The 27,527-nt window shown below is 43.1% G+C and overlaps 1 protein-coding gene across 1 annotated transcript; it reads left to right on the top strand.

The window, feature by feature from the left end:
- Window positions 1-814: 814 nt before the first annotated feature.
- Window positions 815-25,967, top strand: LOC138215845 (uncharacterized protein KIAA1671). Its single transcript, XM_069178282.1, has 13 exons — window positions 815-1,008; window positions 2,910-2,994; window positions 4,722-6,059; window positions 6,169-6,253; window positions 7,231-10,083; window positions 10,616-10,741; window positions 22,443-22,558; window positions 23,783-23,948; window positions 24,081-24,246; window positions 24,909-25,021; window positions 25,201-25,343; window positions 25,450-25,537; window positions 25,630-25,967. The coding sequence occupies exons 3-12, from the start codon at window positions 4,741-4,743 to the stop codon at window positions 25,523-25,525; spliced, it is 5,163 nt and encodes a 1,720-aa protein (XP_069034383.1). The 5' UTR covers window positions 815-1,008; window positions 2,910-2,994; window positions 4,722-4,740; the 3' UTR covers window positions 25,526-25,537; window positions 25,630-25,967.
- Window positions 25,968-27,527: the final 1,560 nt, after the last annotated feature.

Raw genomic sequence — 27,527 nt, forward strand, 5'->3', positions numbered from 1 at the left:
GGATAATATAACAAGCTTTTAAAATACAATGCATTGATGAAGACGAATCCAGTGGTTTCCAACCTGTTTGTCTTCTGATGTCTTACAAAAAAGCTGCGTGTAGTCACGGTCACTTCTCAAATGTCTCCACCAAATGGTAAATTGTCCCTCTAAACTTCTCACATTTCGTTAAAAGTTCAAAAGATCCAGTATCTCAGCATTTTTTTTTTTTTTTTTTTTTTTTAAAACGATCCTTTCTTTATCCAGGAAATCTCTTGTTGAGCTTTAAAAAAAACAAAAACTTTTTCAAGGCAGTGAAAGATTAGAGAAAAGGCATTATTGCTGTTATTATTATTATTGTTATTATTATTATTATTATTATAACACTGTTGACTGTGTTTCTTGGTTTGTTTGTATATAATATATATAGATATATACTGTACTGTATATCTGTATGTTGACTGTTTCTTGGTTTGTTTGTATATAATATATATATAGATATATAATGTACTGTATATACTGTGCATTTTATATTTTTTACTGCTATTTTATTGCTTTTCTATTATTCTATTCTATTATTTTATTCTATTATTTCTATTATTATCTTATTGCTTCTGTATGCTGCTGTAGCGAAAAAAAAAAATTCCCCTCGGGGATTAATAAAGTAAATACCTACCTACCTACCTTATTGAAGTAGGATTTATCACGCAATACTTGTACTTGTAAAGGAGTAATTTCTATATTAGTATTTTGTTTAAGGGTCTGAATACTTCTGTCGTATTTAGACGTATATTCACGGTCCATGATATCTCCATGTTTGTGCTGTTGTTTTATTTTGAAAGTGAGAACCGGAAGACGCAGGTGGCGCCGGGGGGGACCAGACTCCGAGCTCGCGCAGCCTGTCAACAACACCGCAACCTGAGACGGGATAGCACTTGGATGTTATGGTGGTGGAAGTTGTTTCGACAAGAGGAGAAGAAGAAGAAGAAGAAGAAGAAAAAAACAACAACCGGGGACTTTACTGTGTGGGTAAGTTGTCTCCCAAAGCTAAAAAGAAAACACAGGTTCACTCAACAAACAAAAAAAAAGTGTTTCCATTTTGCGAGTTCAGCTTTCTTGAGTCGTTAGCTTCAACGGTTGCTAACCGCCCGCGAGCCGTTGACGCGTTTTTTTTAATCTGTCCTCCGTATTTATGAGGAAAAAAATAAAATAAATAAATATTAAAAAGACAGCGTGAACTCGACGTGTTCGCATCGTGCTCGTTTCAGTACTTGTGCACAAGTTTTCTTTCGGTGCATTAAACGACCCCTCCTGTTCTGGGCCGGCCAGGCGGGCAGGACGTCCTGTCCGGGGGGGGAAGAGGTAGCACTTGTTGCAGATTCTGGTTTGGGACAGCGACGAGCGAAAACCACCAGATTCATGTATTTTATTTAGTATATATAGTTGTTGTTTTTTTAAACAGCCACTTTTAGTTAAATCACTACAAATTATCGGTGTTAATGAATTAATTCTTAATTGTGCTGTGTTTATGATTTTTGTTGTCTGTATACAGGAACACATTTACATTTTTATTTAATCGTGCAGACTTGATTTTTTTTTTTTTTTTTTTACACCTAAATTTTACAGGAACACGTCTTGATTAATAATTAATACAGACTTAACTCTTGTTGGGTGACAGCAGGGAACTTCAGCTGATGCTTTTTAGCTGTTGCACTGTCACAATACATGTTTGTGGATTGTAATGTAAAGCTTTTTGTTTCTACACCATGTGAGATCTCACTTAAGAGAGACCGTACTTCTCCTTTTAGTTGTTTGTAGGTCAGATGGCGTGAACTTGCCTATTGTCTCTGTAAGGAAATCCTTCTCTGTATAACTGGCTGAACCAGGTTATTGACTTGACTTTTTTTTTTTTTTTGTGCTACTAACAATCAAAGCCTTAAACCCAACAGACACTACGCCGACTCACCCAGAGCCCTCATCTCCTGTCTGTATTTCCTGCTAGACATCAAAGAAATATAACTTTTTTGTTGTTGTTTTTTTCTTGCATTTTTTTTTTAAAGATGCCTGTCAAATGCATTGGATTTTAAACAAAGCGTGCATGAAGAAGTACAGATCTCTCACTTATTAACAGTTGTTGTTCGTGGCTCTCGGGGATGACACTCAGTGGTTATTTCTAAGTCTATATAAGGCGGACCGTTTCCTAATCCCTGCTGGGCTGCTCGACCCACCATCACAGGGGATGTTTAGCATTCCATCCTGGCGAAGGCGTTTCCTGTCAGCATCTAAAGTTCGAAGTTTGCAACTTTTTCGATCTCTGTAACCCACCGTGTTTTCCCAGCATCATCCGCATCCGTTCGTCTTTGTGTTTTCCATATTTGTACAGCTATTTATTTATTTTTTTAACGAATTGAAATATATGAATTGGCTGCTGCGTAGTTGTACCTCGTCAGCTGATGTGTATAATGAGGTACACCGGGGTGGGGGGAAAAAAAACGGTAGACATGTTGAGACGTTGCTACCACGGAAATAGAGAGCAGGATTTTACAGTTCCCAACATTCGTAGATTGAATTTACATGTGTATATTAAATATATATATTTAAAAAGTAGTGTGTGACGGTGGTTGAGTAGTAATCGATAACATAATGCAAATATAAGAACAGAAAAAGGTCAGCATATAGCAGAACTAAGATAATGACTTTTGTTTGTGCACCTGATGTCTACGTATGCCATCAGCTCCAATGTATGCGTGACTGTGTTTACTCAAGTCTGTGTCAGTGTAAACATTAGCATCTATTTGCTTCAGTGTGAGAGAGCGCTGCAGTGAAGAAACATTTTCTCAGCCCCGTTGTAGGTCTGCTGTGATTTCTACATCAGTCTTGGCAAGTGAAAAGCTGGTGTGTGCTTTGTTGACACGCTGTGTTCCTCTTAGGCTCCTTCCTCCTGTGTGATATGACATCGCACCTCGGTTACAACAGAAGCCCAAGCTCTACAGCAGACGGTTGACATCTGGTCAGGTAGGATACGTCGGGATTATTTTGCAGCAGTTTGATCCAGCATGTCTTTATTCCGAAGGAACTCGCTGGTCTGCATGGCAGAGTAACTCGGCACAGCAACATGTGGAAAGCATTATCAGATGTGAAGAAAGAGCCTCTTAAAGGGCTAACACAGACGTGCTTGAGTTGTTTTCTATCTTCACAGACAACATATCAAACGATTATTATCACAGTGTGTCAAAAGGATGGAGTTAGTTCACGTCAGCTATCGCATATTTATCTATGCCTCCTTTAGATGGATGAGTCAGTTTAAAATAAACATTTTGAAAGTTCATTAGGGGTGGAGCTTAATCTTTAATGGCAGTCTGGTGTGAGTTTGCAGTGGAATCCCCCATTCAATGTCTAAGCCTGTGTTACAACATGAAAAAGAAAACAATACGGCGTCCAGCCCTCCTTTTCTCAGGAGCCACCTGAAAGGAATGCGGTCTGGATCACTACTACACCAGTAATTCAACTCAGTTCATTTCATATATTGCAAGTGCTTGTGACAGATGAGACATGGATCATGTTTAAGGTCAATTATATTATATTGTCCTAAATGAAAGGAGTCGAGCAAAGGCAGTAATTATGCTGACTCCAGGCTACGTTAGACTTAAGTATGTAACTCATTATGAAAAAACAAAACACTGTTTGCAAAGACAAAGCAACACCGTCAATTCGGCTAACTTATTGTAACGTCTCTTCTTTTTAACAAAACAGTGCAACCAACATTAAAACATTTACTGAACGAGTGCAAAGTATGTAGATAAAACAAATTTAGTGTACATAAAAATAAAGGAAAGATGTTTAACTAGCCATCAAATACATGTGTTACAACTCAAGCTCACCACCAGTCCAGCTGGTGCTCAAACAATAGTCCTCTTTGACGTCAGACATTTTCATATGTCCCTGGAGAAAAGGCACGAGTGTAATTATATACATGAAGGATTATTGTCTCGTTGCTTTGTCAGTTGTCGGCGTCTGGTATTATGCAAGTTTAATGGACCTGTCCCAGGGTAACCACCTGTGATTGTTTTTTGCCTGTAATGATGTTATGATGAGTCAGAATGGCTCCAATGAGGAGGGCCTTTATTTTATAGACAGTATATTTAAATATATTTACATACATTTAAAAAAAATAGTTAATAGAGGAGACATTTTGCAATTCATGAATGCAGGACTCATTTTGCTCAAACTGGTAAAATAATTCCGCTTGAATGAGACAAAAAAAATATATATATTTTTTATTGTTAAACCTTAATCGACCACCAGTGGAAAAATCACTAGTGTTGCTAATAACAATCCCAGTAAACTATTAAATTTGCACTTGACTAATTCATTATTCCTGCCTGTGCTTTTGCTACTGTGTGATGTCAAAATGTCTTGTGTGAAAAAGGCCCATCAGTTTCAATGTGGAAGAAAAAAACTGTCCGTGAATAATTTGCATTATCCCTTTTTCAGCAATCAACACGTGAGCTTCAACCTTTTGGAGTGATCAATAATGTTTTATATTTATCTTTCTCACTAAGGAATGTAATTGTGCTGTAATGTGAGGCACTCCCAAGGCGAACTATGCAGCAATGGCTTGATGGAGTACTTTGAAGCTAATTATGAGTTAGACTTTGTTTGATATAGTGCTATTGTTGAGTACCTCAATAATAAAACTGTTTTATTATCCTGAGTAGATTTGTTTTTCTTTCTACTTGAAGAAAGGTGCTGTTAAAGAGGATGGCTGCTCAGGTGGAGGTTCAGACTGGGGAGGTAGGGAGGACAGTGGCGGGAGGACGACTTCACCTGACTCCCCTGACTGACTCCAGCAATAAGAGCCTCATCGAGATCCCGTCTATCAGTCAGTCCCGAATCATCGCGTCGGAACCAAACAAACCCGCCCCAGCTGCCAAACCGCGGCTGTCTCCCAAACCTTTTTCTGTGGAGAAAAATCCCACCATTAAGCCCATACTTGCTCCTAAACCCCGACCAGAGTCCACTCGCCTTGCTGGCTATAAACCAGAGCTTCCAAACAGTCTAAAACCACCGCAACCAGTTGCTACTGGGAAACCCAAGCTGGTGTCAACCAACCCCAACCGTCCTTCTCCTACCTACTTTAAAACATCAAATAAGTTGAACACTGGACAAACAACAAAGCCATTAGTGCAGCCATTCAAACCAGCCCCTCCTCTTGACCCTGGAGACCCCACCAAACCAACTCCTCCCGTGGCAGTAGGGAGGCAGAAACCTGGTGTGTCCAGCTTTGCTTATTCCAAGAGGCTTAAAAATCTTCCAGCAGCAGAGTGGTCTGGAACAACTACAAAGGAAGATGAGAAGGGCCAAAAGGCACACACTAAAGATGGAGCGTCCATTACCAGAGCTAAGTCCATGGGTTTTCTTGCTCAGGTAGGGCAGGAAGCTGAAGGACAAGAAAAGGCTGAGCCTGAAGTCTCTGTGCCACTGCGACCCCAACCCAGAGGCTCCAGGCCCAGACCTGTATCATCCATTTTCCCTGGCAGTCCAACTAAGGCGGAGACACCACAACCTGCTCCTCGCTGGGGCGGGAGACGACCCCTTTCAGCTGACCTCACGTCAAAATTTGAGTTTATTGGTCTCTCACTGCACCGTAAAACTCCTCAGGCAAACACTAAGGAGAACACTCCAGAGGAGAAGTCCCCGGCACAGAAGACGGAGCAAGATAAAACCCCGGACAGTACCACACCGCAAAGTACTGATGGAGTAGCTAGTCGCGCCCTCTCAGACCAAAGCAACAAAAAGACTGAAGAAATGACCATGAAAGAGATTGATGAGGAGAAGCACAGGGTCAGCATCAAGTCGCGAATCAGTCTTCTCCTTGATTCGTCGTCCCCTCCTGGGACAGGTACCACAGGTCAAGGGTCAGATCTTCTCTCGCCAGTGCAGCCGGCTCCTGAAACAGAGCCGCAAGTGGGTGTTAAACTGATCATAAAGCAGCTGACGGAGGATACAACGCCAAACCAGAGCCCTGTGATGAAACCAGTACTGAAGCCCCGCCCCTTGCCCCTAGACCTAACTAAAAGGTAAGAGCTGCTCTTCATCTCCCCTTTGGTTTGCCTTTGTTCTGTGTTTTTTGTCCTCGAGTTCCATTGTCATGCATGGCTTTTGTCTTGTGTGACGTGTGTTCATCAGGTTTTCATCCGAGAGGTCACCAGACCTTGTTTCCCTCACTGAGGCAGCAGACCGCCATGAGATCAGCAAAGATCCTCAGAGGAGGGTAAGAGAGGGACAAAGCTTTGCAGGAGCTGGTGTCTGTTGGGTTCAGTCTGTGTTTAGCAGGCAAATGAGAATAGCAATGAGAATCTGTGTCGCTGCTTTATGCTAGGTAAAGCTTTTGCATGCTAACCTCTAACCAGAGTTGCATTTCATTGTGTTTCTTGTCATACCCTGTCAAAATAATATCCCAGGTACTTAAGGAAAAGAAGAAAACACAATAGTGAGAGAATATAAGCTCTTGGGAAATAATTCAAATGTAATGGAAATTTACAGGATGAACTTAATCGTGTATCTGTTCCTATGTACACAATCTGTATACACAAATAGGAAAATCATTTTTGAATTATACCCAGGGCGCTTACATTTACACAGGACCAAAGTCTGTCTGCGTTCAGAAGAAAATTTCCAGACAGCAAATGTGGCATTGACGCACACACACACACACACAAAAAAAGGATTGCTGCCACGGACGTACAAAACTGTGAAACCTAACACAGCCGGAGCATAAATCATCCCCAGAGGCTGCCTGTTATGAAACACTGAGATCACTGGGAAAAGTTCAATACAGAGAGGCTTTGCTTATCACTTCTGCACCACGCCCACTGTTAAGAGGCCAACATAGAACAAAGGGACACCGTTTTCCCGCCGACAGTTGCTCCCTCAATCAATTAAACTCCTTTGTGTGTTCTGTTTTCTCATTTTAAGTTTTTCAGTTCAGAGTTGTTTCTTAAAGCTTGTATTTCTTTTGCACGATTCCATTTGAAAGAAATGCATAGTGTTTGGAACAGGCTTTAATAATTAGTTAAGGCTATAAATGCGTTGGTGTGAAGCATCATTTCATGCCACATACATGTACTGTACAAGTAAATATAAAATAAATAAATGGTGAAAAAAAAGTTTGAGGAAAAAAACCTGATATTAGGTCACACGCATGTTTTTATCACTCAAGAATTCTCAGTGTATTTCTTAATTTCTCAGGCTGAAGAGTCGGTTGTCACTCCCAATAACCAGAAGATATTTGGGGATTTAAACGAATTCCAAGAGCATCTTAAAAAGACCTCCACACCTGAAGGACCTGAGGCAGGACAGATATTCGGCACTACTTCCAAGGAAAGTGTTCCTGGCATTGAAGTACAGACAGTGCGGGCATCCTTGTTTGAAAATGTTGTGGAGAGGCACAACGTGCTGATGATGGACGAGGACAAATCTGGAAACACAGTCAAGGACTCGCCCAGCAGCCCGTCGTTTAAGAGAGGAGATGTGGCGGATGAGGGAACTCTGGTCACTGCCACCTACAAAGAACCCGTATCTCCCTCAAGTCCTCTGAGGGTATTACACGCGTTTGACACAGTGCAGGCGGTCGAGGAGAACAGGGCGGTGAGTGAGAGCGTCCCATCAGCTCAGTGGGAGGATAAGGCCATGACCCTCCGCTCCAGACGCTCAGAGGGCAGCAGGCCGGCAGCAGAGAGGACCGGTCCAGCACAAGGACAGCCAGCTTTGGCAATGATGACAGAACCGCTGCCACGATATCTGAGAGTAGGAGCCTTACCCAAGTGGACCGCTGCAGGTCTCGACCAAGATGTAGGTGTGGAGAAAGGAATGCTGAAGGAATCACAGATGGAAGCACAGGTGGCTTTGGATAAAGACAGAGACAAGCAGAGAGTGGCCGAGCACGATGAAGTGGCTGGAGCCCCGAAACGTTTGAAAATGCTGCAGGCAGAGGAGCAGCCAAAACCCAGGGCAACTTACTTTGCCTTGACGGGGCAAATACAGGAGCCTGTTTCTCCAGGAGATGCTGCATCAAGCATTGGGGACATGACTGTGCCCTTTGATGATGTCTCTGTGAGGTCTGCTCTGGGCGGACCTCACGGAAAGGTTCTCCCAATAAGGAGGAATCCATCTTTAGATGAAGCTTTGGGAAAAATCTCTCAATCTCAAGAGCAAGTAGAGGAGATGATGATGAGGAGCCACATGTCACCCAGAGAGGTCAGAGCCTTGGATGGACATACGAAAGAGGAAATGATACAAGTCGAAAAGAAAAAGGAACTAAATAAAGAGACGGAAAGACAGAAGGCTAAAATGAAAGAGCTTGAAAGGCAAAAACAGAAACAACTGGAAATAGAGAAACAGACATATTTAGAATTTGCCCGAATGAAGGAGAGGGAGATGCAAAGAGAATTTGAGAGGCAAAGACAGAGAGCGTTCGAAAAGGAGAAACGAGAATTGGAGGAGAAACAGCGTGCACTGGAAAGGCAGAGACAGATTGAGCTGGAGAGACAGAAACTTCAAGAATTGGAAAGGGTGAAACAAAGAGAACTTGAAAGAGAGGAGAAACAGCGTACACTGGAAAGGCAGAAACAGATAGAGCTTGAAAAACAGCAACTGCAAGAATTGGAAAGGGTGAAACAAAGAGAACTTGAAAGAGAAAGACTCGACAGAGAAAAACGAAGAGAACTTGAGAGACAGAGAGAGATCGAAAGAGAGAAATTACAGGAAAGAGAGAGGCAAAGACAAAAGGAGGAAGAGCAGCAGAGGGAGCTGGACAAGGAAAGACGGCTACTGGAAATCCAGAAGGAGAAACAGAAAATGGAGGAGCTGGAGAGACAACAGCTCTTAGAGTTTCAAAGACAGAAGCAGAAAGAAAAGGAGAGGCAGCAGCTCCTAGAACTTGAGAAACACAGACTAAGAGACAAGATGGAGAGAGAAGAGGCAGAGAAAATGAGACAGTTAGCATTAGAACAGGAAATGTTAAGGATAAAAGAGATCGATAAAGAGAGGGAAAGACAAAGGGAAATGGAGAAGGAGCGCCTGACGGAGATTGAGAGGGAAAAGCAGAGAGAGCTGGAGAAACACTGGCAAAGAGATTTAGAAAGGGAGAGACAGAGACAACTAGACATTGAGAGACAGGAATTAGAAAACCAGAGGCTGAGACAACGAGAACTGGAGAAGGAAAGGCAAAGGAAGGAAGATTTAGAGAGGATTAGAGAGATGGAGAAAAGGCAGCTCTTGGAGTTTGAAAAGCAAAAACAGGCAGAGAGGGACCGACAACAAAATCTGGAGGTTGAGAAACGCCGACTGAGGGAGAAGATGGAAAGAGAGCAGGCAGAGAAGATGAGACTTGTAGCCAAACAACAAGAAGCCGAGAGACAGCGACTGAAAGAGAAGCAGAGGAAAGAGGAGCAGGAGAGGCTGAGGTTGGAGTCGGCATCTCTGAGGCCTAAAGTTTTTGATCTGGACTCTGTGCTCAGGAATGAGCCGTCATCTAAGGCGACTTCTCAACGCGGTGACCCTTCAACATGCTGGAAGGAGCCGTACAAACCTGCCATTCTAGACATCGACTCTTTTACATCCCAGACTCAGCCCTCCCAGAGTAAAGACTTGTTTCCTGGCTCTAGTATTCAGGGACTAGATGCTGAGTTTGGGTCAAGGTTACAGCCTACACCCGAAAGAGATGTCAGCTGGAAGGTACCACCACAGACTTCGGTGGGTTTCTCCAGCCCAGTATGGACAGTGTCTCCTCAGGACCCATGGGAGCTTTGGCCCGTTGCGATGCCCGTGGCTGAACCCCGAAAACATGCCAACAAAATCAGCCCAGAACAGCTCCTCCTCAGGGAGGAGGAATGGCTACAGGCTCCACAGAGGCACTGGTCTGCTGTCCTGGATGAGCCACTCCACTTGGGCCCTTCTCCTGGGACAGAGGCCAAAACAGGGAACTCTCCTGGGGGAGTCTCCAGCGGCACTCCTGCAGACCAGATCTGGCTCCCCAGACAGCCACAGCCTCCAGACAGCACGGGAGAGGTCCAGAGCCACAGGAGAACCCAGGGATCCCAGGTGAGTGAGACGGATCCAGGAAAGGCTATCAGAGGCTTAAATGAATAATTTAATGTGGAAAATGGCTGCATTCCATCTACTGTAGTCTTTTCTTTTTTTTCTAAAGGAGGTGGTGTGGATGTTGTTGTTTTTCTGTATAAATTAATTAAATTGGCTATTCAACACTAGATCGGACCCTGATTAGGACACAATGCTATCCACATATAGACATACTGCATTATCAAAATACAGGTTATTTTGCAATATAGTGCAAACAATATGCTCCTTATATGTGTAAGTATAGAACAAAACAACCACTTAAAACTAAAAAAAATGGAGGCAGGTTGTGACATATATTCTCATAACTGTTAATATTAGCAGTAAAATGAATCAATATAAGATCAAATCAAAATATATTAGCATTTACTTCCGAACGTATGAAAATCTCTCACAGATTCACAATCCAGCGTCCTGCATGTTGGTGAACAGCGTTTCAGAGATGATATGTTTCCCGATGTATGAGGCGTTCACTTTGATCTCTTTATGTCGTTAGGAGTTGAACAGGATGCGGTCTCGCAGTGTGTCGCGGCGATCAGCTCCCTCGGGCAGCGCCGTGGAGGGAAGCCTCTCCCGGATGAGGAGTCGCAGCGCCCACAGAGAGCGGGACCGTCACAGCTGGGTGAGTCAGGCTGCAGCTCGATCTCGGCACCAGCAAGACTGTGTAGCTGTAACTCAGTGAGATTTAAAAACCTGCTGCCCCAAGTCATTGCGTCAGTTGGATGACTGGCTGTGAGCCCTTTATTCCAAATCACTGTTTTCACGTGGACTGCTGAGACGGCGAGGGAAATCTGTGTGTGCTTGAGTGTGAGCGGTGCTTTATGTGTTTGAATTTGTGTGTGTGTGTGTGTGTGTTGTGGATTGAATCAGACAGTGGAATGCAGTTAGTTGATTGAAGTTGGTTGCTGCTGGGTTCAGGTAGGAAAGAGCTGGTGACTAATGTTGAAGGCACGGGCCTCTTTGACTCGCCTCTGCCCAGCCCACGTTATATTCCAGGGAAGTAGCGGTCAAACACCTTCTCAGGTCTGTAATTCAAGATTGGATTGGGCAAATGGTTTATAAGTACACACTCTCACTACTCATTTATCAGGGAAACCTGTGAAGTGAAATGTCCCGTAATGATTGTGTGTCCTGCAGCCAAACAGACACTTAATTTTTGTGCGACTGTTCCTCCATGATGATCGGTTACACCTGCTATTCCTATCTTTGAAACTTAGAGTTCACATCTGTTTTTTTCTTACATTTAAAAATGGATGAACAAACATATGTCTGCATGTTTGCAGCTGTATATATTACATACACACACATCTCAAGCATGAACAGTGTTCAATTGCTGTACACAAATTGCTCTTTGTCACTGAGACTGATTGTTGGCCTGCACTATGAACCCAGAAGTACAGTAGGTTGTATCTTAACAATTGCACACTGCGGTGATACAGAGCTCAGATTAAGTCACCATAAATTCACAGTCACTACCACCATCTAGTGGTTGCGTTTCAGTTTGTGAATGTCACCCGGTCTCGGTGTCTGATTGGGTCCTCGTTGCCATTTACTGGTGCTGTGTTTGAAAAAAGCTGTTGAAACTACTGTGCTGCTTTAAAAAGGTCGCAGTAGTGGAGAGGATTTAATATGACGTAATAATACGAACTGTTCAAAGATGTGCAGCATGTTACAGATGTTATAACAGCCAGTCGTTTTGTCCACCTCAAAGCTCAAAAACCCAAAGATATTCAGGTTATTATCACGTAAGACAAAAAAGGTAACAAATCTTCACAAGAAGCTGAAATTAAGGAATGCTTTTGCATTTGTACAAGAAAAAATGACTTAAATGATTATTCAATTATCAAAACAGTTGCTGATGAATGTCATGTCGATCAGCTCATCAGTTTTAACTACGTAATGGTTCTTCAATGATACTCGGCTTGTAAAATTTCTGATGTTTAAAATGTGACAAAAACATCCCCAAGATGCACCTGATGTTATCAGATTGTTATCAGTATATTAATATAGCGAACAACCTCACCTCACATAATTAAGTCCTAAACACGGTGGTATGACTAATTTAGATGTTTTAAAATGCATACTCACAAAAATAAAGAGCAAAGTTTCACAACGCATATGATTTATAAATCTGGTTCAGAAAGTGGCTGTTTACAGAAATTACAAATACAGTACAAAGCCAAAAATCTGTTGGCAGATATCATTACCCATCCTAAAATTGCGTCGGCTGGCGGAGCGTCCTCCCACTGACAGGGATGAGGTAATAGTGGTGTGATGACATCATTGGTCTAAGTGTTAGGGTCTGAGGCTGCTGAGTGCAGCAGAGCAGAGATGGGCACCGGGCTGAGAGCTGTGTTGTACGTGTGGTCGTGCTGTCTTTCTCCATCCTGCCTCTGGGTAAGTGACAGCACATCTCTCTTATTACAGCTGTTTCTCTGTCAGACTTATATATCCTCGGACACGATGCTGCATGTACAGCAGGTAGTGATTATATACAGCAGAGTGTATGTACTTTAGATACATCCCATTTCATCTTCTTCGTGTGGTTGCTGGTCGGGTTTCTGGCTGGACTCAGGATGATGAGGTCAGAGGAGGGGAAGTGATGAGCAGCTTGGAGTCACTTCCCGGTCGATGATGTTTCGTGTTGGGAGGAGGAATATGAGGAAAGGAAGGGAGTGGTGATGTGTTTCTTCTGAATATCCTGTATAACTTCAATGCTAATCCGCCGACAATTCTTTGTCATTATTTCTTTCTGTTAGTCCTATAGTGCGGGACTTTTACCTATACATGAATATTCTTACCAAAGGACTTCACACAATGCTGGTTAATCAGATACATCTCTCAGTATACTACAGAATAAGGAGATTTTTTTATTATTATTATATTTGGTGCCTGGTGAGACCTCCCTGCACCGGCCGGATGATTTTATACTAAACATGTGGTCCGGAGATGTCCGCTGGTTGAAGTGGCTAACTTCCAGTTTAGCCCGATGCTAACTTGAATGGGGATACAATGATTAAATCATGCAGCTTTTCTCCACTTCATGTTTGTTATCAGACCGAATGGATCTAATTCTGATAGTGAAACGAGTCATTTTACCGCCGCAACAGTAGCAGCAGAGGAGTCTATTGCAGAAGATGGAGGCAAAGTTTCACCACTGCAGGTTCAAAATCAATAATCAGAATATTGCAACCAAAAGATGCTCAAAATCTAAACTATCAGTGTGTGTTTGATAGCAAATTATTAAAAAAATATATGTGTACATAGTGGTATTATATACCATTTGGATGATTTAAATACAATTTATTTGGATTAGTTCTGTAAATGAGTTATTTTCAGAATTGATTAGTCTGACACTTTTTTTTTATTTGGCGATTTGTTAAGTCAATAAAATATTATTTCCCACATCCCATAGTGATCTATTTTCAAATACTTGTCTGTTCCTACTAATATTATTATATTTACAGTCATATAAAACAGAAATGCAGCAAATCCTCACATTTGTAAAGTGGGAACAAAAGACTAGTTAGCTGAACAAATTGATTATAATGTAGTTAATTTATATAACTGATTCATTTTCAGTGGATTGACTGATTGATTAGTCAACTCAATTGTTTCAGCATCATTTTGAAGGTTGATCCTGAAGTTTAGAATATTATTATTACATTGAAATGGTATAGTATCAAAATTATTTCACCTCACAAACCTGCAGATGTCAAATATTCAACAAATAAAGTGATTTTTAGTGGGTTTGTTTGTCCGTTGCTTTGTCTTTAAACAGTCAAAATCCCCAGAGAGAAGCAGCCATTTTGAGGCTAAGGAGTATGTGCGAGTGGTCAGTTTGTGAGCTGTTGGAAACTGAGCACCTCACGGCACACTTGCCTTTTTCACAGGACTTCAAAGAAGCATTAATCAGATTACCTGTAGGGGGCATATGTGGACAGGAATTCAGCTTTTGTGAGCCCCTCTGTCCCAGTTTTCTGTGGGGTTAAAGTTCAACTGGAGTCGCCCGGTGTGGCTTTATTTAGAGGACCAGATCGCAGCAGAAATCTGTTAAAGCTAACAGCGTGCACCAGAAAGTGTTTTCTAGTCTGTTCCAATGTTTGCATGAGTTTGACTCCGAGTGAGTCTGTTTTGATTCTTGTGTTTGTCTACATTGTGCTGACAAACCGGTTGATGAGCATACACTGCGATCTCACTGCACTGATCGAGCCCCACCTGTCTTTTCACTCCCCTCTCTCATGCTTGTCAGATCCATCTATTTATAGTTTTCTCCTAAATATGATCGTGCACTTGCGCTCATTCCTTTCTGATTGTATCACACTTTGTAAACCCTCACTTTATCTCTCTCTCTTTCCAGCTTTTTTCTTTCCGCATCCACATGTTTAATATTTTCTCCATCTTTCCTCCTGCATTTGTTTCTACTGCCTTGCTATTCTGACTGTGTCACTTTGCTGTCTTTCCCTGCAACTGGAGCGACCCAGCACCGCAGAACGTATATCACCCTCCCCCTTCTCCCCCCCCCCAAGCTTGTGAATCAGGGACCTCCCATTCTCTCTCTCACTCTCCCTGACTTCGTCCTGCACTCCCTCTCTCCCTCCAGTTTCTCCTTGACTGTGAGTCCTATAGCGCTGACTACAGAGAGCAGCACTGCTGACGCATTTTCTCCTACCTGCCCGTACCTGCAGAAAAAGGCGAGGAGAGAAGAATTTTTCTTCTCCCCTCCGGATCTGACCTCTCTACCACAGCGCTGTGTGCTGCTTCCCCTGTTTGGCACTGCACTGGTTGCCCTCTGGTCTTCCTCATGGAATACGAATGACTACGGCAGCTTTCCTTTTGCCTCCAGCTGTCCTGCACCATTTCCCTCCGCAGCTTTTTGCCAGGAGATCGCATAGTTCTACGCACTATGAGGATGTAGCCTCGTCGGATGGACGGATTTTTTGACTTTGAGTCCGAGCCTCGTTTTGGGAGAAACGGCATCAACGTCAGGTCTGGGAGCGCCGTCAGGTCGTCTGTAATTCAGATCAGGACAGAGAAGCTCGCACCTAGAAGATTGGCAGGGGTGTCACGGAGCATTGTTTAAAATAAAAAAAGACAACCTCTGTGATGGAAATAGATAAGTGAAGGTTTTGCCAAACAGATGGTTTGATGAGAATGTGATTCTGTAATTATTGGTGGCCACTTCTGTACTTGCGTAGGTCGACTGGTACTTTGTGTACTTGAAGTCAGAGAAACATGTCTGGGGAACCTGTTGAAAGCCAGCACAGCAGTTTTTCAGGCTGTCTCATCGACCAGTGCCCTGCTTAGCTTAATAGTAATTACTGGCCTTAGGTAACCTTTACGTGCCTACTTGGGTGCTGTGCCAGGCGTATCATAGCAAGCGTATCTTGTGAGCATCGAAATAGACATTAGAAAGCTTCACAATTCACTTCGGGCCGACAGCCTGGAGCCTCGACAGTGATGAGTTGAAACAAGAGTCCTGACGGCTCCAGTAGGACTGCACTGCAGAAAGGCCATTTAGAAGTGAAACTGGGGAAAGTGTCGGTGACGGTCACCGGACCGTCTGTGCTGCAGTGCTGTGAGACACCGCCAACATCACCACATCAAACTGGCTGAGCTGTGTTGTTCTCTCTGTCACCTACCTCACTGCTGCAGTGTTGACCCTGCAACACACACCAGTGAATACCTAGGACACCATCCCATGGATTGCTATCTCTCCAGCATAACTAGACTCTAATGATATCCTGCTGCTGTAACAACAAGAGACCCAGCTCAGCTCACTGGCTGTATTCAGACACGGCAGGTCCTGCCAGCACCAGGTCGTGATGGAGTATCTCGGGGACAAACTGTCAGTGGCTCAGACTCAGGTGTCTGGATGGGTGGGGAATGTCCGTCGCTCCCTTCACGGGACACTCAGCTTTTTGTCCACCTCGGTGGAGAGGGGAGGCAGGGGTGAGGACGGGACGGGCGACTTCAAGAGAACCAACTCGCTGCGCTCCCTGGCCTCCCGCAGCAGGGAGTCCATCCGCAGGTTCTCGCTGCGCAGCCAGCAACGCCTGTCCTTACGCAGACGCACGGCACCCAACACGCCTACTGCTGTAAGACAACACACACACACACATTTCAACAACAAACACACATCAGGGAAGCTCCGGTACTAATGACAAACAATACATTTGTATATGTATTTGCCGGGCACCATAGTGATACATGATCGGTCACGTTACTTCAACATCTGCTGGAGTTAAATAAAGTACAAGAGGAATTCAAGTCATTTTGCAGCAATGTTCATGTCACTGTCTTAACAGCTGCTCGTCTCCTCCACCAACTATTTGGTCTGTAGCCAAACATGTCAGGAACTCATCCATCGGCTGCGTTATGCACCCCCGTCTGCTTCTCATCCATCTCTTTCTATGCTTTCATCACATCTCCATCTTATAATATCCCTGGTACAACGTAAATCCTGTCTGTCTTTGTTTAGCAAAGCTGTTGTCACACTGGTTCTTTAGGTCATTCTGTTGCCTCTCATTGGGTTTTTAGAAATGTAAGTACGCACACAGACTGACAAAAGAAGAAAAAGGGGGATTATTGTTTAAAAATATAATCTTTGTGTTGCCAAACTCTTGCGATGGCAAAAATCTGATTTGCTCGGCTTCTTGTCACTCGCCTCCACATCTAACCTGGTCTGTGTGAAGGTCAGATTTAAAACTCCACAAGGGACATTGATACCCTGCAGGGAAGTTGTTCCAGTCTTTAAGCTTAACTCCTGTTTGTTCAACTGCTGTGCAACACCTCATGAGTCACAGCTCCTAAAGATAAGAGTTGTTTTCATGACATCATGTGGCAACTGTAACTGTGGTCTGTGGGAGCTGCCGGCCTCGCCACCGATCCGGTCAGTGGATACATGACAGTAATAGGGCGGTAATGGTCGGATTTGATAGACGGAGACCAGGAAGCCAGTAAATGGGTGAGAGGAGGCAGTCCAAGTGATAACTGCCACTTTCCATTTCTCTCTGAGCCCATAAGTAGGAACTGGTTCTGCAGTCGGAGCTATTATACGCGTCTGTGATTTAAAACAATGAATACTATTGAAGAAGGCATCACAGCTGCCACATCTAGACATGCTGGTTTACATTTGTATCCAAACTGTCTCTCCTGTGGCTCTGATGTGTTTGATCACAACCATGTATTTGGTGTTGGGCTGCTTTGAAAAGCTTTTGCTCAGCAATATATCAATATTATATTGATGTTGTCTTAGATTTTTAATATCATAACATTACAATATGCCATAAGTGCTGATTTTGTTTCAAAGGCTGCAGTAAAGGGATATAATTTTCTGAACCTACCAGGCGGTTCAAGCTGTTCTTTTACTTTAAACACTCATTATATACACGTTACTGGTGATTATTTATCAATAATCTCATTATGTAAATATTTTCATAGAACCAATAGTAATCCCCAGAATACTGGCACAATATCAATAATGAGGTATTTGGTCAAAGATATTGTGATTTAAAATGTTGTCCACGTTGCCCAGCCTTAGCTTTGACTGTGATTTTGTGATTAGTAGTTTTGTCAGCATTATTCGTGTCCTTTTTGCTTGAGCCTGTTCCCGGGGAGAGAAATACCACAATGTATATTGTCAATATCTGGTTACCAGAGAGCAATTTGCAATTTTGAAGGCTTTTAAATCTCTCATTTTGATAATGTCTCTTTCACTTTCTTTAGCTGTTCTCTTACCACATGTTATTCTCATAGAGTCTGTACTCCATTATTTTGAATTTAGTTGTACTAGTATATAAAGATAGATTTTGGCATCTGATAGCTCGCAGTCACTCATAATCTCTAATGACATTGCACGATTTTCACATTTCTAAACCATTTGAGTACTCTGACATGCAATGTGTGTCATATCAGCTTCTGTATTTGTATAAACTGACTCACTGTTCATGTCAACCATGTTCAAAAATCACCCACTGGATGTCATGAGATGTGGATACGTAGTTATAGAGTCAAGTAGAGGCAGTTTATTTATATAGCACATTTATACGCAACATCGGCAACATAAAACAGAATTGAAACAAATGAGATGGACAACCAGTCAACACAAAGAAGCAAAGAAACAAAATCAAAAAGAATTAAAAACATATAAGACCAAAACAACACAGGAGATTATACACTAATTAATATTGAAAACATTTCAAATGAAAATCGGGCCTAACTTTAAAATGACAGTGAGAATAAATAATGTAAGAATATTTTCACTCCCGACTTGAACAGCCAGTCTGGATCTTTAATGAACACAAACATTTTCAGATTTAGACGTTCAAGGATATTTTTCAAGCTGAACCAATCAGAGCTGTTTGTTTTTGGGGGGACCAGTGTGACCTGACAACAGGACAAACCTGTCTGTTAGAAGTATGTGAGCATCACTAAAAATTCATCAATACCCAAAATCGAATTTGGTGTCACAGCTAATAACGGTCTTCAGAGATATAACTTCAGTGTACTTGTGTTTTGTATCCTTGAATTATTAAATCCAGCTACAAGCAACAACACTTCCACCAAACCTGAGATCCATCGATGTGTACGGTTAAGTAACAATCAGTTCATCTCAAACATTCATCATATTGGCAGAAACCAGGAAAACAAACCTCAGACTGAAAATAATCCTTTAAATCAGGTTCAGTGCACTCTGAGCTGAAATCTTAAACCAAGTCAGATTTTTACATTCTTTTGCTCTCTTTCTTACCATTTGCTTTGTACGACGTTGAGCCTTTGTCTGTATGCGCTACTTATTTAATGAAAGAATAACACGACACTGTTCAGGTGTGCCGAGCAGAGTTCGTTTTAATGTAAGCCCTCTGACATGCGGCTAGGAGGCCCATTTGTTGACATGAGATCGGTGCTCGCGGGAGCAGTTGTTTTAAATATCTGTAGGATATTGATATTGATTACTGCGGTGCGCACAGAGCATATTTTCCCACTCCACCCTGCAGCAGATGGGTCGAGAATAAAGTGGTGATGTACTGCAAGTACAATGTTGTGACCGAGTGTGTTTTTATGGCTGGTAATAGACTTGCAGTACATGAGAAGGTCTCATCAGATCCAATTTACAGTAACTAGGAGGAGCTCATGCCTTGGTCATTTAATCACACCACGTTCATAGCAGTGATGTTTACGGTTCGCGAGACCTGATTTAATGATTGCGATCTTAGCGTGCTGATAGTGATCCAGAGAGACAAACACATTCCTCGACAGTTTCATAAAGCAGTTTATAAGCTCGTGTCTCGGATGCTGTGTTCATGTAAACACAGTTATTATAGCTTCAGTCACTGCTCACTCTGCTTTCTACTCTGACGTAAGACCATCTGTTTAGTGCTTTACATCAGAGCCCTTTGCCTCTCAAGGAGCAGCAACGTATTTACTCACTTTCTATTTAACTGTTCGAGGACGGAGCAGTCCGTACACCGCTGTCCTTGCAGCAATCAGCTGTCATTGCATTATTGAGTAGAAGTTTCCAAGGCCTTGGTCCTGCCCCTTCCTCCGCAGATTATCAGACCTGTTTAGTGATCAGCCCTTTCTCTCCTTCATCCTTCCATTCATCCGCTCTTTGTTATGTTGTTTCCCCTGACACACCCTTCCTGTCTCGGGGAAGTTGGCTATTGCTAATGTTATTAAGGAAAAGCCTTCCTCCTGACAAATCACCGCTACGGGACCTGTTGGTTCAGCGGGCTCTCTTCATTCTGCACCTGCGTGTTTTCATTCAGCCGAGCAAGGGAAGAATCTGCACGCTTAAAAGGTTTTTGTTGCTCGGCCAATACATCTGTAATCTGGCATTGTCTGTTGATTAATGCAGACTGCGACAAAAACTGAAAATAGATAGGAACCAGTTGAAGTTCAGTACGAAGGCTGTTGAAAGCCCCTTTTTTCCTGACTAATAAACAGTATGAGATTATGAATGAGCCTCTAAAGGGCTTTACAACCTCTGCTTTGAGCAGCCCGCCATGCAAATCCTTAGATCGTGTATAATGTCACCTCTCCAACATGTTCCAACAAAGGCAATGACCCTCCTCTACGCTGATCGAGTGAGGGTGCGTTCTGGGTGTGTTTAGGTTGAGCAACACACACAGACGCATAGGATTGGAATTTTTATCACCAGGATTTTACGAGGTCTAGTTCAATGTTTTTGCCGAGAGTGATAGCAGAGTACAGCAACATGAAGAAGAGGGGCGAACGAAAAATAATAGCAAAAAGTACAGCGGGAACTGAGCTGAACCGTGTCACACTCTGTTGTAAACACATAAAGTGAGAGAACCGATGCCGTTCGCAGCTTTCACTGTTTTCAGAATTAGCTGTTCATTGATATGAGATATGTACGAGGGTGGATCAAAAAGTCAGAGACGGTTCCTGTTGCACACAAATGCAGTGCAGCGCAGTAATAAACAGAGCAGGGGGGCAGCAATAACTTTCATTAATCCTTTTTCCAAGTTATGTCGCCTAATCAACATCAGCACCTGAGTTATACACATTTTTGTGACCACTGGACATATTGCAATGTCATCAGAGTCCTGAAACTCGAGCAGAAAGCCCACATACAATTTTGTGTCCAATATTTGGCGGAACAAAAACTACTTGCGGATCGCCAAATTCGGCGAATAGGGGGAGTGAGGAGCAGCAAATGTGTTGTCAGCAAGATGCTCACGCCTTTTTAACACACGGTCAGCGGGTTCGTTGCCACGTTGGGGAATCAAGTGCCATCCCGGCAGACTTCAGTTCGTTTGCGCTGAATGTTTTCCCTCGGACGCCTCGAACTCAGTGCTGACAGTCTGACCCTGGGGAACGAGTTCTCGGCGCACAACCCAACGAACGTCAAAGGAAGCCAACCTGGTTGCGCTTCGGTCGTGACGAGAGGCGCCGTCTTCGTTCTTGGACAGTTACGTTTTGCCCCTCAAAACACCTCCACCCAGCTCATTGCTTTAATGCCGTGGGCTTTCCGAGGGATTTCAAAATTTTATGTTTGCTTTTGTCTCAAGTCGGGGCCCGTCACAAAAACCTCTTGTAACTCAGGTGTTGATTTAGATCAAGCGATGTATGTAGAAATACTTGCCTAAAAAGGTCACAGCTTCCTCCTGCTTCGTGTAAAATCACTGTGTTGGTTCGGACACCGACAGGAACGGTTGATTGCCCCTCGTGTACTTGTGGTGATACTGTCACCTATTAAACACTCAGGACTCTCGTGTGTGTGTGTGTGTGTGTGTGTGTGTGTGTGTGTGTGTGTGTGTGTTCGAGGCTAAGTAGTGTGACCCTGCAATGTCATCTTGAAACGTGTGAGTGCTGTAAATCCTTGGGAAGACGATAAGCTGAAGTGCGAGTGCTTCCTCAGATGCAGGGAGCGTTATTGAATGCCATTCTCACTGTTCTGTTTCCCCGTCAGGAAGGGCTTCGGTGATGAATGACATCCTGCACTGCTGTTGTTGTTGTTTTTTTTTTTGTTTTTTTTCCTCACTCTCTTCAGCTATTTTATGCTCCCTCAATCAAAGATATTCACAGTAACACCCCACCTCTCATGTCTCTCCTGCAACTCCTGTGTCTCCGCCCTCACGTACACAAAGAAAACAGAAAACAGGGAAATCATTCATGGCGCTTTAAGAACGGGCGCTCTGATCTACAGTCGGTGCTCCTATAAACATCGCTGGTGAACTGCTCTCGCAGTCAAGGAACCTGGGCTATTACCGAGCCAGGTGTATCATATTTCTCCGTCCACCCCCTCAGGCAACATCTGAGGACGGAGTGATTTTCTATTGTTTTTTTTCTTATATAGGCCAGGGTTTATCAGTTCACGTGCAGACGTGCCTCTGGCAGCTCTGTGTGGTTTAGAGACAGTATGTCCTCTGTACCAGCCTCATTAAAAGAGGTACGGTTCGGTAGGCAGCAAACACACCCTCAATCACCCACCCACCCATCTCCGTCTTTGTCCCCACTCTGGTCCCATCTCCATTAACTCATCCCCATCACCTTTCATCATTCCTCCCACCACTGCTCACTGCTCAAGCTCAACAGCCTGCAGCTCTATCAGCAAATACTGCCGGCTCTGCAGTAGCAGTGATGACGTCCATTCACTAACTACTACACTTTGTAATTCATTATAATGTGTTGTACTTGTCACATTAACAGAATCTTGAGTTTGGCTTTGAATGTGAACGGACCACAAACGTTCACCAACATGGGGTCAGATTGTTGTTCATGTCTCTCGAGTTAGTCTCTGGTCCAATTTGATTCCTTGTCATTCATTAATTAGCCTCCTCCCTCTTGACCTCCAGGTGCAGCAGAAGCAAAGTGTGAGTGGTGAAGACGAGGGGAACGACTCCGAGACGCTGGTCCGTGAGTCTGATAGTCAGTATGGGACCTGGGAGACCGGACTGCGCACTGATGACAGGTAAACACACCTCAAGCTGTCTCCGATACCCAGAAATGTGATGTCTTTTAATGTGTTTAGTGTGTTTATGTGCAAACAGCACAAGTCAATGGTCCCAAACTATTGGGACTGTCCACTGCAACTGCGATAGGTCAATGTTGAAGACAGAAGTGTCAAAACAATGTAATGCATGTTTACAACAGATGTTTAAAGTGATGATTTTTATGTTCATTTTGCTTCTAAATAGTTCATTTCATCAAAACTGGATTTAACTTTAATTGAAACCTGCTAAAGTCTTGAATGTAAGACTGGCATGTAAAACGTTAACTGAAAGAACTAATCATGGAAGAATTGGAACAAGGAAGTACACACTAGTCTATACATGCAAAAGCTGAAGGCTGCGCCTCAGTTAACTTAGATTTTTTTTTAAAGGCACGATCAATAAAAATGTTTAAAACCAGCAGCAACAACCTTAATTATAGGACTTGTATGTAATTTAGATTAAATATTGTTTTGTTTACAGACATTTCAGGTCCATTAACAAGAGGTTCATGGACTATCGTAAAGGTTGTTTTTAAATGAATATTGCAGAAAGCCTTGTAAAGATCTAAAATAGAATGAGATGACTTCATTAAAAAATCGAATTGTGCCGAATCTCTGCAACCATTTATAAAACACCGTTTTCGTTTGATTTGTAATCAGATTTGAGATTCTGACCAAATCTTTTCATAACAGATGCTCTGATATGAATTGTTTGACTGATAAAGCCACGTTATCTTTTGAAAGCAATTCCCCTGAAGCCCAAACATGAATGAATCCTAACAAGTATTTCCTGTATAACCTCCACCTGATCGTGGTGACAAAAGACAGAAGGACACAGCCTCACTAAAATAACTTCAGTGTTTTCTCATATGCAGATGGATCCTCTAATTACTGACAGGTCCTCTGTCAGTAATTATATTGTAATGGATTGCTGACCTCCTGTGGCCAAAAGATATCACAACAATAACAGACAGAACATGTACATTGTACAGTATGTTATACAAATCTGTTTCGTGTATCCCTGTCTGGGTGACGAGGGAGTTTGTGAAGTCTGTTTTTAGGTGTGAAGTCATCTTCATCATTTCTTCCCACAGTCTTGACAGAAATAACAGAAAAGTTATTACTCTGATTGTGTTTGACCTGATCTCAGAGCTGTTCTCAGAAGTATTTGAAACTTCTATTTTTCTTTTGTATGTATGGCAGCTTGACACCTGCCACTCCCAGTTCAGAGAGCAACTTCAGTCCTTCACCAAGGAAACCCACCTCACCCCTCACGCCAGGTGATGCGGCCTCACAGTTTGAAACTGACACTCCAGATGGCCTCTCTCCTTTGTCCTCATCTGAGAGCCAGCCACTCGCTTTCCCTGATGTAAGTGTTGACCACTGCTCAGTTCACCATTACCGGCCTGTCATGCGTGTTGTGGCTGCACTGACACTTGTATTCTCCATAATGTCACATGTTTTCTGATTCATCTTCTCCTTTTTGTGTCTCGATATCCAGACTCCGATCGCTCTGTTGGACACCAGCGCTCTCCGCTCTAGAGCCCAGCTGGGGAAGAGACGAGCCCCGCGGACACGGCCGTCCAGGGCGGCCCGTCAGAGTGCCGGGCCGGCAGAGAGAGAGGGAGAGGGAGAGGGAGAGGACTGGCTTTACCGAGACTCCACAGGTTCATACTATTAAGTCTGCATTCATCTTCATATTGGCACTAAACAAGACAAGCTAAAACATTAATGAAGCTCTTAAAAGTGCACCCCTCCTCCTATCGACTATATGCTTGTATTTGACACGAGGTGCTTTTCTACCTGCAGCCACTTTCCCCAGGGAACAGGAACCTTTTGATGTTCCACTGGAGCAATGAGGGTCCAAATTAAGTTCCAAGGAAATAGTTTTAACTTCATAAAAGTCCCAGTTTGGTGGTTTGTTAATGTTAAAGTTCAGGAACTTTTAAGTTTGGGGCATGCAGCATGAAACAGTTCTAATGGATCAAGTATGATTGCATTTACGCAGCATTGTTTACACCTTTAAATTTACAATTTGAAAAAAATCTACAAACTAAAAATGTGTTGATTTGCTTTGACGACAATGATCAGGATGAGGGTAAGAGATTTTATAACAGGTTGCCTGAGGACGAGGATCTGCTTCTGCAGAGGACGACAGAGAATTTGAATCTGTCGCACTGGTCATACATCAGCAGAATCATTTGCCTAACCGTGCCGGGCCTTTGGCCCTGCTGTAGAAATGCAAATCACAATAGCCTGGAGGACCTTCTACCCCTGGGAGAGTTCTAGGAAAAGTACTGAACCTTTTTTTGTCCTCTCCATATGGCAGAGGCAAAGGCTGAGAGTAAAGATGATGACTCAGACTCTGAGGAGCCAGCCAGAGGAGCCTCTCAGCCACAGAGGATCGCTCTGTTCCCTGGAGTGGATCCTTCAGCTTTAAAGGTGAGCCAGCATGTTTGGTAACTCGTCCTGATGCAGTGAATAACAATTTGCACCAGGCAGGCTTTGCATTGGTCACTTCTTCTTTTGCACAATACTTTCTTTTGCAATGTGTTCTTTCATTTTAAACTCACATTGAATGCATAATGAACTTTACAAAATATGTCCCACTCTGTTGTCAGGCCCAGCTGAGGAAGAGAGGTGACTCCGACAATCAATTTGATGCACCCACTCCTTCTCCCTCCCAGCTGTCCCGTTCTCCCAAGTCCCCGTTCCTCCCTCGGGCAGCGCGCGTGCTGCCCCCACCTGGCGGGAAAGAAAATGGGTGAGCAACACCAGTCGGATTAAAATAAGTTTTCTCTCTCGCGTAATTAAGCACAATGTTTTGTTACAATTGCCCGCTTAACTTCTGCTGTCTCTTATCTTTGTAGTGAGGAAGACTCACCTCAGTGGTTGAAAGAGCTGAAGACTAAGAAGCGCTTGAGTCACTATGAAAATGAGAGCTAAGTACATAAAGAGGTGAGATCGTTTTTGAGTGTTCACTTTGTCTTCATTTAAAAAAAATTAACAAGAAAAGCTTTGACACCTGTTCTCCTTCTTCTCCCCTGAAGGGTGCCTTAACAGATGAATCTGAAACAGAAGCCTTAACGTTTGACCCAGAGAGTAGGAAGGGGTGAATCCACAGCTGCTGATGTTTTTTTTTCCTTCCCATTTTTTTGTTGTTGTTTTTTTTTTTTTTGTTCTCTTCCCATCTGGGTCGATAAATGTGCATGGTGCCTTTTTTTTAATGGAACGTCTCTGTCTTATGGAAAAAGAAAAACAACCGTGGAGAAAAACATCAGGCCGCTCTGCTTCAACCATTTCATGCTTTGACCCTGCGGGAGCTCTTCTTCACCAGGAGGGACTTCACACGAACGCTTTAACAGGGACCAGGAGAAGCGGGGGGGGTAGCGGGAGGGGGGGGGGGCAAAATGGAGAAAAAGACAACTGTTGGTGATTATTTCCTGTCGGGCTGCATTTCAGGAAACGGTTTACTTGCTGGGACCACAACGCCTCTTCATCCTGGACGTGCTTCATTTGCATGCTGGAAGACAATCCAGCCGATCCTTTACGAGGCGTCTGTATGTAGAAGCTGTACGAGCTGGCTGTGCGTTGCATCGGCCGTATGTGTGTGTTATCTGTGGAGGTCGTGGATGGGAGTCACACAAGCATTGTCATAGGGTAACATTTCAGACACTAATGAGTTTTGAAGATAGAGAACAAATCACCACTCACTTGATTGTCAGTGGGAGTGTGTATCATGTTAGTATCTGTAATCAGGAGATGTTATATTTGTACTATCAGCGATTCAACAAAACAGAGCTAGTTTTGGAAAAGAAAAAGCTGCATCACTACAATAGAGGCTGCACAGCCTTTTACTTTGATACACTTCACATCCTAACAGTTGCTGCATAGTGTTTATCTTTTTGTCGGATTATCTGTTTGTCTTTGTCGACGACGGACGGGGGATTTTTGAGCAAGTGACTGTCAATCATGCACACTCCTAATCAGCACAAACACACTTCTCAATCTTTTTATTAAAACAACCACTAATCAGCCTGTCTTCCCTCATTTTAATAGATTGTGGCTGCAAGCATCCAATATAAGCCATATTTTTCACCTGGTAGCCGTTCACACACTCCTCGATCATGTGTTTGACGATGTTTTTTCGAGTGAATGCAATTTTTCTCTATTTTTTTTATTTTTTTTTTATCTCCCTACATAATGTGCATGCACAATCTTTGCTGTCACATCAGGCTTTGCTCCAGCTGACGGGCTCAGAGTGTCGGGGTGTTGGCTTACACTACTCCAGTGGAGGGATGGTTTATTCACTACGCTTTTAAAAGACTACATTGCTCAAGACAAATGTGAACATTTTGCACCTGCGTCACAGCTCAACTGTGTCTTCATCCTCACGTTTGCAATCCACCCACTTACTCTGCGCTTCTATAAAGCACTTTGTCACTTGATGCACTACAGCACTGACCTCTGCCCCCCCTCTTGACAGCCACGTCTCGTCCTCTGTATTGTCGGCCTGCTCATGCAGTGCAAGTGAATGTGTTGATCGAGGCTTCGGAGTGATTGTCCCTGGTTTCTATGTACATGGACGTTTTATTTTATCAAAAAAATTTGAGGGTTTATTTTTTATGTCCTTCTTTGTCCTTTTTTTTTTTTTTTTATTTGAAAGTACAGATGTATATTGCACTGTGTTGTACTGGCCAGTGTCCTAAAGTGAATAAATTCTTAATAAAATTTACTTGACTGACACCACAGCCTCTAGTACAATATTTGTTCACCATTTTTCTGGGTATTCAAGAATAATCTCATTGTTGAATTTAATAAGATCCTGTGAAACAATCGTTTTGCATAGTTTGCTGGATGCAAACCTGTGAACGGAAGTATTTGATCAGAGTTGTAAACCAATATGCGAGAAAGGAGTGAGAAACCTTTGTGTGGTTGAGGACTGGGT

Source organism: Embiotoca jacksoni, unplaced genomic scaffold, assembly GCF_022577435.1.
Source record: "Embiotoca jacksoni isolate LCO1_2020_lvr unplaced genomic scaffold, fEmbJac1.0.p SCAF_8, whole genome shotgun sequence".
NCBI classification, from domain to species: domain Eukaryota; kingdom Metazoa; phylum Chordata; class Actinopteri; family Embiotocidae; genus Embiotoca; species Embiotoca jacksoni.

Bases quoted from the DNA above. Each gene is read 5' to 3' on its own strand.
- LOC138215845 (XM_069178282.1), top strand. From the start codon at position 4,741: ATGGCTGCTCAGGTGGAGGTTCAGACTGGGGAGGTAGGGAGGACAGTG. The intron at 23,949-24,080 runs GTAAGTGTTGAC...CTCGATATCCAG, and splicing joins AGCCACTCGCTTTCCCTGAT to ACTCCGATCGCTCTGTTGGA. The intron at 25,022-25,200 runs GTGAGCCAGCAT...CTCTGTTGTCAG, and splicing joins TGGATCCTTCAGCTTTAAAG to GCCCAGCTGAGGAAGAGAGG.